This window comes from Macrotis lagotis, chromosome X (genome assembly GCF_037893015.1).
Source record: "Macrotis lagotis isolate mMagLag1 chromosome X, bilby.v1.9.chrom.fasta, whole genome shotgun sequence".
Classification (NCBI taxonomy): domain Eukaryota; kingdom Metazoa; phylum Chordata; class Mammalia; order Peramelemorphia; family Peramelidae; genus Macrotis; species Macrotis lagotis.
In genome coordinates, this window is record NC_133666.1 from 669,732,927 (window position 1) to 669,752,877 (window position 19,951).

The window sequence follows — 19,951 nt, forward strand, 5'->3', positions numbered from 1 at the left end:
TCACTTAATCCCTGCCTGCCTCAGTTTCCTCTTCAGTCAGACAGATATAACAATAGCACCTGCCTGTCAAGGTTGTTGGGAGGATAAAATTACATTCATAAAGTATAATGACAGCAAGCGTCATTATAGTTGTCATTACCTATACTTTTAGAGTTGTCCAGGTCCAAGTTGTCTTGTCCAAGGTCACCCAATCAACATGTGTCAGAGATGAGACTTGTAACTCCCTATTCATTAGATTACTTTTTACTGAAATCTGATTCCCTCTGACGACAAAGTTTCCCTGGTCACCCTTTCCCATAGCCTTTGCCCCTGCAGCACTCATTCCTACCCAGACCTCTTGTGGAATTCTCTCACTACACCTCTCCCCTCACTCAGAAATCTCTCCTCCAGAAGGGTCTTGCTTTTCTACCTACTAGTCAATCAAAACACTGGTAGCTGTTGCTTACAGATCCCCAGTCACTCCCTTCCTTCCTCATTGAGCTTTTAGAGATTCAGTTTTTCTCTCTTCCCCAACTCCTGCCCTCATACATGGGAATTTCAAAATACTGACTCTCCCTCAAGCCCATTACTTACCCGTTTCTCAATGTAGTCATTTCCCATGACCTTCTCCACCACCCTACCTCAACACAGGCAAAGATGGTCTTACTCGTGGATCTTGCCTTTCCCCATCCTGACCCCTTGGCTGAATGAGCTCAACTCTACTGTCCTCTTTAAGTCTAGCCCCCTTATCATAGCACCCATTACATTCAGCCAAACCTCAGCTCTGGATCACTCCCATCATCTGCCACCTTTAAAAAGTGTGCTGCCGAATGAAGATGGAGACAATCTCCCAACCGTTCTGCCTGGGTCCCCTACAAAATTTGTTTCACAAACTCAACTGGGTTCTCACTGCTGCAAAACAATCCTAACCTATCTCCCTTATCGACTCACTCCAAATATTATCAGATCTTTTTTTTTAAACTGCAAAGCCTTTCTTCAATTTTATTTATTACACATAAAGACAGTTTTCAACATTCATTTTTGCAAAATTTTCTAAGATAGCCTAAGATAGCAAATAGTGATATTCTAATTATATCAAGCCTTTTCAAACCTCCCATTGTTTCTCCTATGTCCCTCAGTGTAGAACTGTGCCTCAAGTTTTACAGAAAAAAATGTAGGCCATTCTTGGAGAGTTCCCTCTTCCTCCTATCACTCCAGTACCTTCGCTCTCTTTCTTCTTTCACACAGAGAAGGAATCCTACTCCTCACCAAAGCAAATCCTTGCTCAAATAATCCCAATCCATCATGTTTCCCACAACATCAATCATCTTCACTTCACTTTCTGTACTGGTTCTTTCCCTAATATCTACAAATATTCTCCTCCATCCACAAAATCCTCACTTCATCCTTCCACCCTTTCCAACAACCTCTGTCCTTTGAGGCCAAATTCCACTTTCTCTCCCCTCCTTGATTCTTAAACCCTCACGATCCTACTTAATGTGCCACTAAAACTGCTCTCTCCAAGTTCCTCATGATCTCTTGGCCAAATTCAACAGCCTTTTCTCAGCCCTTTCTCCTTGACCTCTCTGCTGCTTTTGGCCCTGTTGAACACTCTCTCTCCTGGGGGAGACTCTCTTCTCTCCAGGTTTTACTGACATTTGGGGTTTTCTTGGCAGAGATGCTGGAGTGGTTTGCCTTTTCCTTCTCCAGCTCATTTTACAGGGAAGGAAACTGAGACAAAGTGAAGTGACTTGCCCAAGGTCATACAGCTACTTCATGTCTGAAGCCAAATTTGAACTCGGGAAGATGAATATTCCTGATTTCCTTTGCCACCTAGCCACTCCTCAAAAAACTGGTTTGCCATTTCCTTCTTCTGCAGATTAGGGCAAAGAGACTTGCCCAGGGTCATACAATTAGTAAGTACCTGGATTTGAATTCGGGTCTTCCTGACTCCGGGCCAAGAACTCTCTCCCCTCTTTGCCATTTTATAGGGTCACTTACATAAATGACTCTAGGCAAGTCATGTAATGATTCCAGTCTCAGTTTTATCCTCTGTAAAAATGAAGATAAACCTCCCAGGTTTGTATGAGGATCAAATGTGACAACATATGTGTGGTCATCTCCTTCTGTAAACCTTAAAGTACTCTATAAACACTTTATTACTGTTGCTATTTTTATTGTCATTCTTTCCAGTAAGGGGGAAACCATAAGGTCAAGGCAGGGAGACATGACAGCAGACGAATGCAGTTAGACCAACAGAAGTGAATGTGGACTAGGAGCCCAGAAGGTCACAAGAGCAGGGAAGGGGCACAGAGCTCTTTTGACTCCACAACGTGGGTCTAGGGGCAGGGGGGGCAGGGGAGCTGGGCTGCTGTCAGAGAAGTCCAGAGGACAGTGAGGTGAAGGGGACACTGGGTGGGCTTACTGTCTAGGCTCTACCCACTGACTATGTGACTTTACTCAATCAATCAGTCACTCAATAAGCATTTATTAAATGCTTACTGGGCTCCAGGCGCTAGGGATGAACATTCTCAACCTTCAAGGAAGCTTCCATTCTAATGGAAGGATATTTCATTCAAGTTTACACACAGAATGGGGAAAGGCATGGGGGGAGGGGGAGGAAGACTCCAAAAAAGACCTCCTGCAGAATGCAGCACCTGGGGCCGGGTCTGGAAGGAAGGAAACTCTTATAACGGTTCAGAGCCTCTCAGTTTCCTCTTCTGTCAAATGGGGATAACACCACCTGGGCTTGAGATCACCTACTTAGTCAAAGGGCATCATTACCCAAATATCAGCTGCTATTTATTACTACAGAGAGGGCGTGGGCTGCTGTGACTACACCCAAGCCACCTGGTGAGAATGCCTTCCTTCCCCACTCCAGTCTGGGAGAGAACAAGCTCCATGGGAGCTGAGTGTGACCGTGTGTCTGGTCGGTAAGTGCTGATTCTGGAGAGTGGACGGGGGATTTGAGAGGTGCCAGAACCTCCATGACATCGGGGAGAGCTGGGCTGGCCTCACCCCCAGGATGAAGAGGCACTGCCCTCCTACCCCTTCTTCAGGGGAGCCACCCACCTCTGGTCAACAGGGGAAGACTATGGGTGGGTTCTTTTCTCGGTAGGAAACCTACCCCACAGCCAGTGAAGCCCAAGAAAAAGGCCCCCAAGGACAGGAGCCCAAGTCAAAATGCAGTTGTAGTGCCAAAGAGAGACATGGAAAAAATCAGTTTCTAGAGGACAGAGGCCGTCTCACTTTTGTCTTTGTCCTGGGCCTAACCCAGAACCAGAGGCATAGAAACTCCTTTAAAAACAAAACAAAATGGGCAGCTAGGTGGCGCAGTGAATAGAGCATGGGCCCTGGAGTCAGAAGGATCTGAGTTCAAATCCAACTTCAGACACTTAATAATTGCCTAGCTGTGTGACCTTGGGCAAGTCACTTAACCCCACTGCCTTAAATAAATAAAAAAAAAGAAAGAAATGCTTAATGAACTAAAGTTTTGTTATAAACCAAAACCCCCACAACAACCTTGTATTTATTTTACATACACTTAGATGTATAAGTGTAGCTAGGATTCTCTGCAGTCTCCCCCATTAGAATATAAACTCCTTCAGAGCTGGGGATCACCAGACCACCACCCAAAGACTGGGTCCCAGGTCTCCCCCCTCCCTCCCTCCTCCTCTGATGTCAGCCCTAAGGCTTGGCTTTTGCCCTTCTAAGTCAGGCAACAGTCTGGTCCAGAGTCTGTACCTTTTTTCACATTGGTGAAATGTATGAAATAGAAGATTAAAAGCTAATGATGATGATGATGATGACAATACCTAGCATTTCTGTTGCATTTTAAAGTCTATTACTGTACAATTATTATCTCATTTGAACCTCACAATTGCAGAAAGTTGATAATGATAATCCTCATTTTTACAGATAAGAAAACTGAGGCAGACAGGTGAAATGACTTATCCAAGTTCACACCACTACTAATATCTGAGGCTGCATTTGACTGTAGGTTTTCCTGATAATGAGTCCAGCATTCTTTAAAAATTTATCCTCTATAATTTCTAGTATGGTAAATATCAACAGAAATAATCCTCATAAACATAAGATCTCTGGAGTCCTTAGTAATTTTTAAGAGGGTAAGAGAGATCCAGAGACCAAGAAGCAGGTGTAGCAGGCCCTTCCTTGCTAAAGGCTCTGGTCATTCCATCCTCATGAACTAACTGGTCAGAATAAAGGCAAGACAAGATGGGAGATCGGGGTGTTAAGAGGGGAACTGTGAATTCAATATGGCTAGAAGGGTGGAAGAGCTCTAATTGCCTGAGGGAGGATGTTCCATTTTGCCCTGGGGCAACAGGAGCTTCTCCAATATGGCACCACCAGCCCTTAGCTCATGGAACCAGACTCTACAGCCCAGTAAACTGGGCAACTTGCAAAGAGACCTTTCAACCACCCTGTTCCCTGTGGAACCTGGACTCCTGGCTCTCTGCCCACGTGGACTTGTCCTTCGAGACCCGTCTCAAAGGTCGCTTCCTGCCCAAAGTTTTCATGATCCCCACCAAGTACCTCCATCCCAAATCAAACATCTCTTGCGTTTTAATATTGGTCTGTACAAGTTATTTATATAATATTGTTATGATTTAATTACTGGCCTTTGTCTTGAAAGGCATCCTGAACAGACACCAAGACCTAGGAGCAAGAAAAATCCAAATTCAATCAAATTCAGCCTCAGACACATCCTGGCTGAATGATGACTTCCTAGGCCAGTCCCTGAAGCAATCTGCCTCAGTTTCCTCATCAGTAAATGAGTCACAATCACACTTGCCTCCCAGGATTGCTCAAATAAGATCATATTCCAGAACATGGTTAAGTACTACTATATAAATGTTATCCATTATTATAAGCAATAACTTTTATGTTGTCCCCAGTGCTGAGCACAAGCTCTCACACCCATCGGGCTCATCAATACATATTTACTGAACTGATTCTAAAGGACAACATCTAAAGCCAATCATACTCACGTCATCTACCTTCGGCTCTGTGACAGGGACCCACTTATAGATTCGTAGGGACGTGTCGCCTACTGTCACCCATTTCTTCTCCCTGTGGATTACAGACAAAGATTCTGGTTACTAGGGGTCCTTGGGATGGGGCCAGTGATAAGCAGAACCTCCCCCTCCTGAGGAATGGTGGGAGAGGGGCAGGGTTTTGGAGGTAAAACATTGGACCCACTCGATACGGTCATGGCAAAGCTCTGCCTACAGAGGTCCCATAATGCCAATGCAGGGCCAGGGGCGTTCCATTGTCTGGGAAAATGAAAATCTTTCAAAGAAAGATCAAATAGTCCCCAATACACCCAATACTCATCACTCTGTGTGTGTTTTGGGGTGGGGAGGAGAGAACCCATGTGGGTGCCCATGGATTGGGAACAACTGAGCAATCAAGACCCCAGGAAAATATCGCTGACCCAGGATAAGCAATGACTATTCAGAGGCCTTAGAGCAACCGAAAAAGAGTGAAGTAAACAGGACCAGGGGAACACCACACACACACACACACACACACACACACAGAATTGACTACAATGATATAAACAGAAAGGAGAGATAAAACAAATCTGATTACAAAGTAATTATGAAGACTGAGCTTGGCCCAGGTATAAACTTGAGAAATTCACCTCTCCATTCACTGCAGAGGTGGGGGGCTACAGAGAGGGAATGCTGCATACAGCGCTGTCTGATGTGGGATCAGTTTGATCAAATGCTTTCTGTTTTATTTTTTAAATCTGTTACATGAGAGATGGCTCACTGGGGAGGGGAGGGGGAAAAAAGATTCAGAAATCAAAATGATCTAAAAATAAAGGTATCAATAACAAGTTAAAAGAGAAAAAAGGTTAAGGTTTTTGAAGGCAGGAACTTTTTGTTTTCCTCTGTAATCCAGTTAACACTGTTATAATGTGAAGTCAGGTTGGAACAATGGGTTAGAACCAAGCTTGTGTCTTCTCCTAAGGCACAGAGGGCGGAGACTAAAGGTTGTAAGTCAAATTAAGGGGTTATTAGAATACTGTCAAATTTTTCAATGTTTTGATCTTTTTTTATGATTTTTTTCTCTTCTTCTTTCCCTTAAAAAAATTCTTTGTTAGATGATGGGCATCTGGCACTTGTGCAGACCTCATCAGCTTGCTACGATAGCTTCTCCTCCCCCCATAGTTATATGGGACAGATGGCTCACCGAGAAATGTAGGGGAAGAAAAGCAAAACAAAACAAAATTATAAAACTATTACAATTAACTGGAGGATCAACAATCCCAAAGAAATGGTGGGTCAAAGAATCATGAAACAACAAAATAAGTGAGAAAAGGTAAAATGACAACATACCAAAATTATAGGGATGGAGCTAAAGGAAGGACACAGGAGGAAATTTGGGCTAGGTAAAAAAATGAAAATTAGGACAGCCAGATGGCGCCACAGAGCATAGAGAAGACTCATCTGGGTTCAAATCTGGTGACTTCAAGTCATTTCACCTTGTTTGGCTCAGTTTCCTCATCTGTAAAATGAGCTGAAGAAAGAAATGGCAACCTGCTCCAGCATTTTTGCCAAGAGAACCCCATATGGGGTCACAAAGAGATGGCTACAACAGAAACAACTGAACAAAAAAAAATGAAAATTAGGAATAATTTTTTTAAAGTATTTTTGATAGTCAAGAGATGATAAGAGCTAAATTAGAAGAGGGAGGCAAAGAATCATCGGTTTAAAGCTGTAAGGGGCTTTGGGGACAGAACCAAGATGTTGGAGGAGTGGGAGCAATTCTAGTCCAACTCCCCATTGTTCTACAGAGAAAGAAACAAAGGCTCAGACAGGTTAAAGTGATTTGCCCCCAAATCACACAGGCAGTTAATAATGGAGCCTCTGGCACAGCCAGGAAAATGTGCTGAACCTGGGGACTCAGAGGATTGAGATTTAAAGCCAGCGGCAGACACTAGCTGGTTGTGTGAGCCTGAGCAAGTCACTTAATCTCTGTTGGCCTCAGCTTCCCTCATCTGCAAAATGGGAATCGCAGCACCCACCTTCCAGTTACTGTGAGGATTAAAAATGAGTTTTGTAAAAGTCCTTTGTAAGCCTTCAAGTAGAATGTAAACATCAGTCATCATTATTACTCCAATCCAAGTAGTCATCCCATGACTGTGGGCAAAAGCCACCCCCCCTCCCTGCAGCCGGGAGCCTGGGGTCTTTTATCTGGGTCAGTAGAAGGCCCATGGCGGCACGTTGGCAGAAGCGAACCTTAGCAAACCCAGCTCAACCCACTTTCATTTATCATGTGGGCAGGAACCTTGCCAAAGGCGAGTTACCTACGGCCCATCTCTAACAGCTGAGGATTCCAGCTCTTAACTCTTTTGGGTAAGATAGCACCAGGAATAGCTGCAGAGACGCAAACTCTACAGAAGGTACGGGGAAGAGAGGGAGAGAGAAAGAAGAAAAGAGAGGAGGAGAGAGAAAGAAAGGGAAGGACAAAGAGGGAAAGAGAGGGAGACAGAGATGTGGAGAGAAGGGAGAGAGAGAGAGAGGGATAGAGGAGAAAAAAAAGGAAGGCAGAGAGGATGGAGGAAAAAAGTGAGGGGGAAAGAGAGGATGGAAAAGAGAGAGAGAGAGAGAGAGAGAGAGAGAGAGAGAGAGAGAGAGAGAGAGAGAAAGGAGAGCTATGCTTGGCTGCACCAAAGGCTGGCCTGGGAGTGACACTGATGCGTTCTGAAAGGGAAACTCAACCCAGGCCTCCTGGCTCCCGGGCTGGGGCCGCAGATGGGTAAAGAGGAGCCGGAAAGCACCAGGCTAATGGCTTCACTCCCCCAGCCTGGGCATGTCTTCATCATAGATTATTCATGCCCGTCTCCTGGGCCACACGTGCATTGGACAACACCGGGCTCCAAAGAAGCCGGCAGAAGGTTGGCGGGCCCTTCCAGGAGAGAGGGCAGGCAGGGGTGTGCCCATGATGGGAACACAGCCCCATCTCCGTGTGCACCCCATTCGATCCATTGTTTGCAGAGGGTGGTGGTGGGAAGAAGGCTGCCTTTGTTATAAGGCAGGGCTTTCAATGTACCGGCCCTGTGCTAATTAAGAAGCACTTGACAAATATTCTCTCATTGGAGCCTCACAACCAACCCAGGAAACAGGTGCCCTTATTATTCTCATTTTACTGTGGAAAAAACTGAGGTAAACAGAGGTCAGGTGACTTGGCCAGGGTCGCACAGCTAGTGTCTGAGGCCGGATTTGAGCTCAGCAACTTGAGTCTGCCTCGGTTCCTGCCATGGGACATGTGCTTTCAATGATATAGGAAAGCCCCCCCCCCCCCCCCTTGCTACCAATGACGGCTCAACCCTTCTAAGCTAGGCACGGTACAATTCTCTAAGGATGAGCTAGAGCAGAAGTATCAAACTCCAAGACAAAGGAATCCCAGCTGGTCACCTAGTGATTTAGAAAGCCTCAAACGAACATTCTCTGTGCTGAGTTGTATTTTTGTTCATTTTGTTAAACATATCCTTACGACATTTCTGGGTCCTGGGGCACGGAAGAGGTGGGACTTGTCCAGGGTCACTCAGCCTGGATGGGTCAGAGGCAGCACTGGAACCCCAGGCTTCCCAGTTCTGAGGCTAGCTCTCTATCCACTTAGACACGAATGGCTCTCCAAGACATCCTTGTAATAAAAATGTATAGGACAGGAAAGTTGGCTTGTAAAGCTGAAGGGTGGGGGGTTCTCTGGTTCTAGTGGGGGGACAGATAGGAAGGCACTGGAAGCAACTTCAGCCGGGATCTGGCCACGGCCCAGTGAAGAAGATGCTGAGACAGCTGGTGAAGGGTGGAGGGGAGGGGTTGGACCCAGGAGATGATGCTGGAAAGGGCAAGAGGATCATGGGATCCTCTGTCTAAGAGCTGGAAGTGATTTTAGAGGGTATTTAATCCAAACCCCTCATTTTATAGAAAAAGGAAACTGAGGAGAGAGTCTGTGCAAAGCCCTAGAGGTCATAAGCAGCCGATCCTGCATGGGTCTCTCAACTGTAAATCCAGTCCCGTTTCTGCTGTCCCACCAAAAACTCTGAATGACAGAAAAATTCTTAAAGGTTAAAAAAATAAACAAAACCCCCAAACTGGCTGACTTAATTAGCTTCAGCAGTTATTCAAAACACACTTTAAAAAACCCCAACTAATTAAAAAAACTTCCCCTAAAAACAAGTTTTGATGCTGAAAGTGAGAGTGACAGATCTTTGTCCCTCTCTTCCCCTTCTCTCCCCCTCTCTCTCTCCCTCTCCCTTCACCCCACCACCCCAAGTCACTCTTTTCTATGCTGTTTCAGGGACAGGAGCTAAAACAGAACCCCCAAGCCTCCTGCCCTTCTCTTGGCCTTGGCTTAAACCAATCCCAGCCTCATTCTCTCCCGGAGGACTCTCATTCTAGCACGAAAGCTCTGTCTCGGTGATGCTGTGCACCCAGGCAAGTAGACACTTGGAGAAAAGCACCTGTGTGTTTGAGGAGACCAAGAGGACAAGGATAAAATCCGGCCACCTCTGCTAGGGTGGACATCCCTCCCTCCAAGAGTTCAACTGTTCTTGCCTCTGGGCAACATCTGGGCTTCTCATCGGTCTCCTTTCGTAGTAAGTGGCCCAGGTAGTTCAAGGTCCCTGCCAGGGTCTCAAGAAGCCCGCCCAGGGGCCCACTGTTGGCCCTAGCATAATAAATGGGAGTTATTGTCATCTGGGGCACAGGAGGGAGACAGCATCAAAACCAGCTTCCTCATTTCATTTCAATCAAGCCCAGAGGTTTTGGCCTGGGCAGACCCTGGTCCCCTCTGGGTCTCGGTTTCTTCATCTCTAAAATGAACAATTGGATCATCTGACTAGAGGGGTCTTTTAGCTTCTATGCTCTCATGACATAACTTTGTTCTTCTTCCCTTAAAATAACTCTAGGGGCAGCTAGGTGGCACAGTGGATAGAGCACCAGCCCTGGAGTCAGGAGGACCTGGGTTCAAATCTGGTCTCAGACACTTATTACCTAGCCATGTGGCCTTGGGCAAGCCACTTAACCCCATTGCCTTGAAAAAAAATCTAAAAAATAAATAAAATAACTCTAAAAGGAGGTGGCAAAAAGAGCCCACGACTCTGATTCCCTGAGATTGGGGGGGGATAATTTTTCTTGGGGTTTGGAAGGTGGCTCAGAAGCCATAGGATCCAGAGGCAGCTGGGGGCTCAATGGAAAACCAAAATCTTGCTGGAGACATGGAGAGATTTAGAGATTTACCACAGTTTCCTCAACTGTAAAATGGAGGTATTAAAAGCACGCCTACCTCCCAGGGGGGCTATGACGACAAAATTGGGTGATGGTTATAAAAAGTTTTTACAAATCTGCAAACCCCATATAAATGCTAGTTATTTGACCCAAAGAAGGAAGTGACTTGCTTGTGGTCACCTGGGCAGACCCTGGACTGGTGCCCAAGCTGTCCAGTTCCACATTCAAGGCTCTTTCCCACTATGGCCACACAGCTTCTTGGGGGTCCACAAACAATCCTGCTTGTTAAGCAATGTTCTGCTGCCTTCATTTTGCAAAGGAAGAAACTGAGGCAGGCATGAGACACATGAAGTGACCTGCCTGGGATCACAAAGTCAGCAAGTATCTGACCTGGGAACAGAACCCAGACCTCTTGGCATTCCCCCTCCCTACTCTATCAAAACAGGTTCATGAAAACCCTTCCATCAAACCCCCAATGATCTGAGCAGGTGAAATCTAATGAATCCAATAAGTATTAACTAATTTTTAAAACAAATTTTAATTTATATTTTTAATATCACCATAATGTCCCCTGTATCCTTTCTTCCCCCTTTCAGAGACCTATCCCTTATTTTTAAAAAGTATTTTTATAAAGTCAAAAAAAGAAGAAAATAGTATAAGTCATCATCAAAAAAATTTTGAAATATCTGAAAATCTGTGCACAGTAATTACATTTGGGGTTATCTTACCTTTGCAAAGGGGTGGGCTGGGGAACTTCTCATATCTCTTCTTTGGGGCCAGGATAATTTTTTTTTATTTTTGTAATATTGGATTTGGATTTTTTTGTGATTGTTCTATTTATTTACACTGTTGGAGTCAAAAGTGCTGACTGTTTTCTCAGCTCCTCCTACCTCTGAATCAGTTTGGGGCTGTTTTTTTCATGCTTCTCTGTATTTAAAGCACAATGTTTCTTCTGGCACAGTCGTATTCCATTACAGTCATGTACAGCACTTGTTTGTCCATTCCCCTATCAATGGGCATCAACACTGTTTCTGACTCTTTGCTATCACAAAAAAACATTGCTATAAATATTTTGGTGAATGGGGGGGCGTCCTTCAACAAACATCCATACAAAGAGCTGGAGATACACAGAAAAAACAAGTCCTTCCCTCAGGGAGCATGTAGTCTACTGAGAAATGTGCTGTTAAACTGTTAAGTAAACACAAGATAATTTTTTTCAGTGCTCAAACCCCAACCCCCTGGGGTAGAGTGGGGGGAACCTTGATAATTTGAGAAGGAATGAGAGATCATTAACTATTAGGTAATCAGACTCTCTCTGGGAGAGACTCCCCAATTTGGAGAGTTAGAAAAAGAAATAGGATTTGCCTACTAGCTCACTGCATTTTTTGGTCTTTCATTCTCGAAGAAGACCACAACATTAGGGAGGTGATGCCACCACAAGCATGAATTGGATTTGCATGAGGGACTGCTGTGCTAAGTCCCCAGCCTCACTTTCTCCTCTAGGGTCATCTGAATCCAATGCCCAGATATGAATCAGGATGACTGGAGATGGTCCAAGTGACTTGCTCAAGGTTACACGGCTAGTAAGTGGTGTCTGAGATTGGAATTTGAACTCCAGTCCTCCTGAATCCAAGGCCAGTGATCTATCTATCCACTGTGCCTCCTAGCTGCCCCCATAAACTGCACTGGCTCCCTATTTACTTCTGGGATCCAACATCAACCCTTCTGTTTGGCCTTTAAGGCCTTCCACAACCTTGATCTCTAACCTAGTCTTATTAGACATTCTTCTTCATGAAGTCAGCCCATCTTTCTTGCTAATTGTAACACCTGGCACTCCATTCTCTCACTCCCTTGCTTTTGCAGAGCCTGTTCCTGATGACTGGGCTGCCCTCCAAGCTCTTAAGAATCCTTAGTTTCAGTCCCCAAAATACCTTACAGCTATTTATATAGACTTTCATAGTGTTGTATATGCTGCTTCTCCTGATAAAAGAGAAGCTCCTTGAAGTTAGGAGCTTCGTTTTCGTCTGTGCACTCTTCGGTACCTAGGTTCTTGTTGAGACTGAAAGACTAGAAGAAAAGGAAGGAGGGAGAAAGAAGGGAAGGAAAAGGAAGAAAGGAAGGGGAAAAGAGGAAAGGGAAGGAAGGGAAGAAGGAAGGGAGAGGAAGAACAGCAGATGGGAGAGGAAGAAAGGAAAGGAGGAAAAAGAAAGCTGGGGCCCAAGATGCTCCAGCGCCCAACTTCCGAGACCTGGGCAGACAACCAGAGGTCTCCACTGTTGGGCTGAGCCCTTTGGGTCTGGACCCACTCAGTCGGCCTTTGGCCCAGGCTGGGCCCAGCTCAACCAGACACCCCTCCCCTCTTCATTCCTCTCTGGCTGAAGCTTGGGGAGTCTCTGTTTCCTGGCATGCAGCTATGAGGTGTAGGCCCTCCACTCCAGCCATGTGAGGCCTGGGGGCCTGGTTGGACCACGAGGGGTTCCCTAGGCAGAGGCAGGGAGACTGGGGCTGGAGAGACAGAGAGCCCTGGGGCACGGGGAGGGGGAGACTGGGAGGGGAGCAGAAGTTAATGGGGAGAAGGGGAGGGAGGGAGAGAAAGGAGGGAGAGAGGGAGAGAAGAGGAGGAGGAGGGTAGGAGAGGAGGAAGAGAGGGAGGAGGAGAGGAGGGGGAGAGAGGAGGGTAGGGAGAGGAGGGAGGGAAGAAAAAGGGAGAGAAGAGGAGGAAGGAAGAGAGAGAGAGAGAGAGGAGAGGAGAGAATCCAAAGTTAACGGGGAGAAGGGGAGAGAAGAGGAAGAGGGAGGGAGAGAAAGAGAAAGAGAGTGTTGAAGAATAAGAGGCGGGAGACAAAGAGACAGGAGCTGAGACTGAGCCAGAGAAGAGACACAATCAGAGACAGAGTCGGAGCCTGGGGGAGGGGAGGAGAGGAGTTTATGAGAAGGAAGAAGGGGGAAGGGAAAAGGGGAAAGGGAGAGAGGGAAGGGGATAGAGGGGGTTAGAAAGGAAGAGAAAGAGGGAAGAGAGATTGAATCAGAGACAAGAGGTCAAAGGTGGGGAGACACAGGCACGAGGAGACCACAGCAAGAGAGCAGACCGCAAATGCAGGTCAAGGGCAGAGGAGACAAAGAGCCAAAAATAGACTGGACCAAAAAAAAGAGCTAAAAAAACCCACCCCAAACCCCAAAGTGAGGCCTAAAGGACCACAGGCAGAGGAGGCGTCTGAGGGGTGAGGCAGGGCCTGGACCCCCATTCCACACAAATCATAAAGTCCTGCCATGGATAAAAATACCAGCAACCCATCTGCTGGGCATGAAAGACAAATCCTCAGAAAGGTCCTGGCCCCCTGCTAGCCTGGGACTCCCACCTGTGCCACTTCCTTCTCTCTTCTCTCTTCCCCTGTAGGCCAGGTGTGTGGGGTGGCACCAGTCTCCCAAAAAGGCCTGTGCTGAGCCCCTGGTTCAGAGGAGGTCCTTTCCAGGGAAAAAAGGCCTCTCTTGCCCTAAGTGACCATCTGACCTTGGCCTAGGGCCTGGGTGCCGCATGACCCCCACACACAGACCTGCTGACTCAGAGAGTTCTGTGCCCCAAGAAGGGAATTTTATTCCACACAAAGGGGCTTTTCTTTCTCTGGCATTCAAGTCTCCCAGGAAGCTTGTCCCTCAGCTCTCCCCAGCCCTATCTAAACCTTAGCAGGGCCATGGTCTTATTCATCCAAGAGGTGCCAAACCACTGGCCAAAGGACCCTGGAGGGGACCGACACCACAGGATTCAGGACTGGAAAGTGTTGACCTTCATTTTCAAGCTCAGGTCGGGGACCCCTTTCTGTCTCCCGGAAGCCCTTCCTGATCCTCCTTGTAGACAGGACTCTCTCCCTCCTTGAATTATCTTGTATTTCCCATCAAATATCAGCTCTGTTGAGACAGGCAATGAATGCTCCCTGAACCACCGGACAGCAGATTCAGAGATAAATCTATCTTGGAGATCATCCAAAGGATCCAGACTTAGAGCCAGAAGGGACTTTAGAAACCATCCGTCCCCCAACAACTCTTTTTCAGACTAGGAGACTGAGGCCCGGGGAAGTGAAGGGATTTGGCCAAGGTCACTGGGATGGCAAGCAAACAGGGTCAGGATCCCACCTGGCCAAAGCAGCCAAGGAGGAACATCAAAGAGAGGGAAACTCTGGCATGTGGGAGCAGAATGGGTCCATAGACAATTTGAGGCTTTGAGCAGGAAAGGGCCGTCAGCACTAACAGTTCGGTTCTGTTGTAGAGGTGAAGAAACTGAGGCCAACGAGGGGCAGGGACTGACCCTAGGTCATCTAGATGGCACTGGAACCCAGGCTCTCAGCTCCCATCCCAGCATCCTTCCCACTACACCGGCAGGGGCTTTTGTTGAAAACAAAAGGAAAGTAAGGATCCAGGGTTGAAAAACCTTAAAATAACAACAACAGTAACAAACCCCTCACCTAAAAATAGCTCCGTCTGGTCACCTCACCCCCTAGGGCCACCTCTGGGAACGTTCAGACTCAAGTTGAAGGGAAACAGGCCTTAACCTGTCCCGGGGTCCAGCTATCTGCTCTTTAGGTCCCACATCTCTGACTGAAGGCAGTCTGGGCCAATGTCACCTCCTCTCATCCTGAATAGGCTCTTCTCTCCCTTCATCTCCAACCCACTGGGGTTGGGTTTCTTCTTCCTTCAAAGCAGGCAGCACCATTTTAGTTTTTTCCTCTACAGACATCTTCTGGTCTCATGGTACCTCAGTGAGGTTCTGGATTGTGGGAATGCCACTGTGGGTTTGCTGTCTCAAAACAGAAGGAAATTGGATGTTGGCCTTGCCTGGAACACCGAAGAACCAAAGGCATCCAGCTCTCCCTTAAAGGGAAGACATGCAGGTGTAAGCCTGTGGTGACGGTTCTCCACAGCAGTGACCCTTCAGACCCAAGGATGCACCACACCAGACCTTCCCAAAGACCAGTACCGAGCGCCGAGGAGCTGGCACGTTGCCTCTCAGCCCCGAGCACGGTGAAGGTCCAACCCCATGTGTATGTCTTGCTGGGGCAGCTGGGGCATCCTCAGAACTCAACTGGAGGGCTCAGCGGAGTCCGGAATAACTAGGTCCAGTCTAAGGATCTCCTCTTCCCTCTGCATGGAGCGCAACCGAACCAAACAAAAGCCGGGCAGGGCTGGGGACCAGCCAAAACACACCACCAGATCCTAAAAGCCAGTCGGCCGTCCCGGAGCGATGAGAGGGCGAAGAGGAACACGGAGCCGGGCGGCCCCTGGGGCGGGCCCAGGAGGCGCCCCTCGGGCGGGCGAGGCTGCCCGGGCCGCAGCTGCTGAGCCCCGCGGGGCCCCGGGCCCGGCCAGCTGGCGCAGCTGTCAGGCCGCTCGGAGGGGGGAGGGGCGAGGAGGAAGGGGCCGCGCAGCCCCGGCGGCGGGTCTGGGGGCTCCGGCCCGGGCCGGCCCTCCCCGCGGGGCGGCGACTCGCCTCTAGGGAAAGTTTGCGGGCGCGGCCCGCCCGGCCCGGAAGGGTCCGCGCGGGGCCGGGGCTGCGGTCCGGCCGCAGGCGGCATTTCCGGGCGCGGGCACTCCCCTTCCCCTCGGGCTCCGGAGGTCCGGTCCCTGCCCCGGGCGGCCCATTGTCCCGGCGCCCCGCTTCCGGGGGGCTGCGCACGTGGGCCCGCGCCCCCCACGCCGGGCCGACCAGGCGCCCCTGGGCCGGGCCCCGCCGCCGCCGAACTTGCCAGCCGGGGCCCGGGCGGCCCGGGGAACAATGAGCCGAGTGCGGGCCCCCCGGCGGGGGAGGGGCGGCGGCCCCGCGCCCTCGTGTGCCGCGCGGAAGGCGGAACGGCCCCGGGCCCGGCCCGGCCCGGCCCGCCGGCCGCCTCCGCCCCGGGAGCGGCTCCGGGCTGCGGGCCGCGGGCTCGCGCACGGCCGGGCCCGGGCCCCCGACGCCGGCGGGGCGGCAGCGGCCGGAGCGCGGCGGCGGCCCGAGCGCGGAGGGCGCCCCGGGGCGGCGGCGCGCGGCCCGGCCCGGCCCGGCTCGGCGCGGCGCGGCGCGGCGCGGGCGCCCCCTGGGCAGGTGACCCGGCCGCGCGCTCCCGCTCCCGCCGCCCCGGCCGCGCGCACACGCCCTCTCGCACTCCCCGCGCGCGCGCGGCCCCCCGCCCCCCGCCCCGGCCGCCCCCTCACCATTTGCGCACTTTCTCGATGGCCGCCATGACCCTCTTGATATCATCCTTGGCCCGGCTCCGGGTCTCGGCGCGGACCGAGCGGCCCGACATGGTGCTGGCTAGCGCGAGGCTGCTGGAGCGCGCCCGGGCCCTTCTCGCTCTCCCCTCCTCGGCCGCGCACTCGCCCGCACGCACATGCACACACACACACACGCAGGCATGCATCCACACGCGCTCACACACTCGCGCCCATCCACACACTCCCGCACGCACGCACACACACACACACATCCATGCACACAAAGCCTGCCGCCGCCGCCGCCGCTCCGGGCCCAGTGCGCAGGCGCCCAGCGGCGGCGGCAGGAGGAGCCGCGGCGGCAGCTCCGGGCGGCGGCGGCAGAGGGAGCAGCGAGCGGGGCGGCGGGCGGCGGGGCGGCCGGGGTCACGGCCGCGCCGAGGAGCCGCGGGGGCGGGGGCGGGGGCCAAGTTCTCGTCCGCGCCACGCCGGGGGGGGGGGCTGCCGCAGGGCCCCCCCCCCGGACTTCGGCCGCGTCTCCCCGGGCTCGGCGCCCCCTCTCTGCCCCTCGCCATCTTTCCCCCAAAGCGCCGGAGCGGGCGGGCCGCCCCCCCCCCGGGCAGCGCGTGCCCCGAGGGGCCTCCCCCAGCGGCGCCCCCCCTTTGTGTGGGCCCCCGAGAGCCCCTCAGCTCGCTCCCCCAGAACCGCGGCCAGGCTGCCGGACGGCCGGGGGGGGGGGTCAGGGGAAGAGTTGGAAAACTCGCAATAAGTGAAGTCTTTAATGAAAACGAACGAACGAATGAGTGAACGAATGAATGAGTGAAAAGCTCCCCGAGCCAGAGCAGCCCCCACTGAAGCAAGCTGAAACGGGGCGGCGGGACCCCGGGGCTCCCGGGGGCCCCTCCGCCGGGCTCTGCCTCCTCCTGTGAGCCGGGGGGAGGGGCCGCTGCTGACAGCTCTGCCCGGGCCGCTCACCGATCGGCGGGGCTGGGGCCAGGGCTGGGGCCACGGCTGGGGCCAGGGCTGGGGCCAGGGCTGGGGCCAGGGCTGGGGCCAGGGCTGGGGCCAGGGCTGGGGCCACGGCTGGGACCAGGGCTCCGGCCAGGGCTGGGGCCAGGGCTGGGGCCACGGCTGGGGCCAGGGCTGGGGCCAGGGCTCGGGCCAGGGCTGGGGCCACGGCTCGGGCCACGGCTGGGACCAGGGCTGGGGCCAGGGCTCGGGCCAGGGCTGGGGCCACGGCTTGGGCCACGGTTGGGGCCACGGCTGGGACCAGGGCTCGGGCCAGGGCTGGGGCCAGGGCTCGGGCCAGGGCTGGGGGCCACGGCTGTAGACTCCGACCCCCGGTACCTGAGCAGCCTCGGCCTTGTGGGCTCTTGGACTCAGAGCTGGCCGGGAGCAGGGACTCCCTCCTTGCAGAGACCAGGGGGCCCAAGGGCTCCGGAGCCCTCCCCACTGCCCCATGCAGTACATAGTTGCTTGTTTTGCTTCCGGCTCCCGGGTTCCCTGGCCTGGGAAACCAGGGCCACAGCACCAGGGGTAACTGCTGCTCAGAGCTGTTAGCACCCCGAATGCCTGCCCTTCCTCACCGGCACTTGGAAGCTCCAGCTTCATTCAAGGCTCATAGCTGACTTCCACTGATTCCTCTGATCCTCCTCTTCCCCCCAAACCTATAAAAAATGACTCTTTCTATACTTACAGACATACAGCACATTTGTTCATTCATTCATTCACTCACTTATTTATTCATTTATGTATCTATCTGTTTATTTATCTAGGTACAAGTTTCCCCAACTTCCAGTGTAATAACATAGGCTCCTTAAGAGCAGAAACTATTTTTGGTTTTGACTATAACCCCAGTGGCCAATACCGGATTCATCCAGTACATTTGTTTAGTTACTTTCAGCCGTGTCTGATGCTTGGTGACCCCATTTGGGGTTTTCTTGGCAAAGGTCCTGGAGTGTTTTGCCATTTATTTCTCCAGCTCATTTTAGAGAAGAGGAAATGGAGACCAACTGGGTTAAGTGACTTGCCCAAGGTCACATAGCTCAAAAATGTTCAAGACCATATTTAAAGTCAGGTCTGCCCAACTCCAGACCTGGAGATCCAGCCATTTCACCACCTCGTTGCCAATATGGCACATAACAGGATTCAATGACAACATTTATATGGTACAAATTACCTTCTAGAAACTTTTGATCTCAGCAGACCTTAAAGTACTATATAAATATCAGTTATTACTTCAAGAGTAATAGTGTCATGTTAGAAGTATCATAGGATTTGGATCTAGACTCTGGAGCCTAGATCCCCCCAATTCCCCATGTATCTGGTGCCAAGGTCTATCCATTACACCTTTGCAACAGCTTCCCAAAAGACCCCCTTCTCTCCTCAGATATGCCACCACTCTATTTCTTTTTTTTTAGGTGTTTTTTTTTTTGTAAGGCAAATGGGGTTAAGTGGCTTGCGCAAGGCCACACAGCTAGGTGATTATTAAGTGTCTGAGACCAGATTTGAACCCACATACAGGGCCAGTGCTTTATCCACTGCGCCACCTAGCTGCCCCCACCACTCTATTTCAATCAGTGGAACTTTGTATCTCAGATCTCTCCCCTCTCCAATCAATTCCTCATCTAACCACCAAAGCGATTTTCCTAAGGCACAGGTCTGACCATGTCACCTTTCATCCCCTTAATCAACTCCAGTGGCTCCTTAACACCCCAGGATCAAATAAAATCATCGTTTTGATGTTCAAATCCCTTTATAACCTTTAGAACCCCTTATACTTTCCAATATTCTTGCACCCCAAACTTTATACCCCAAGTATGTCTTCCTTGATTCACTTACACTCTATCTCTAGGCTCTTGGTATTTTCTCCAACTGACCCCCTTGTCTGGAACACTCTTCCTCATTTCGATCTTCAGGCTCCTCAGGCTCTCTTTTAATTTGAGTATCTTCCCTCTGAGGGTGTAATGGATAGAACACTGGCCCTGGAGTCAAGAGGACCTGGATTCAAATCCAGCCTCAGACACTTGACATGTCCAAGTTGTGGGACCTTGGTCAAGTCACTTAATCTTGACTGCACCACATCCAGAGCCATCTCCAGTCATTCTGATTCCTATCTGGCCACTGGACCAAGATGACTCCAGAGAAGAAACCAAGGCTGGTAACTTAGTACAGCTCCCCTCACTTAAATCCAATTCACCTTTAAGTCATGGCCTCACCTCCTTGATGTCATAATCTTTTTGGAGAATGAACGGCAAACAACAAATTTCCCTCTAATAATTATTTCCTATTTATTCAATAACTGTTTTTGGTTTATATATGTGTGTGTGTGTGTGTGTGTGTGTGTGTGTGTGTGTGTGTGTGGTACATACATCATCTTTATCATACGTATACCTATCTTTGCATGTTGTTTTCCTCATTAGCTTGTAAACCCCTTGAAGGCAGGGACTGTCTTTTGCCTCTTTATGTAGCTCCAGTACTTATCACAGTGCCACCATGTTCAGAGTTGTTGCTGCATATTGACTACC

The 19,951-nt window shown here is 50.5% G+C and overlaps 1 protein-coding gene across 3 annotated transcripts in view; it reads right to left on the reverse strand.

The window, feature by feature from the left end:
• The window catches only part of BCL7A (BAF chromatin remodeling complex subunit BCL7A), a 46,706-nt gene extending 29,975 nt beyond the window's left edge, over window positions 1-16,731 (reverse strand). For 2 of the 3 annotated variants that reach the window (XM_074205555.1, XM_074205557.1), the window contains exons 1-2: window positions 16,428-16,731; window positions 4,989-5,070 (exon numbers count right to left, since the gene is read on the reverse strand). In XM_074205555.1, coding sequence (XP_074061656.1) covers window positions 4,989-5,070; window positions 16,428-16,699 — 354 coding nt within the window. In that variant the 5' untranslated portion in view covers window positions 16,700-16,731. The remainder of the gene's footprint in view (window positions 1-4,988; window positions 5,071-16,427) is intronic. The other variant, XM_074205556.1, reaches the window with a different exon arrangement.
• Between the last annotated feature and the right edge of the window lie 3,220 nt (window positions 16,732-19,951).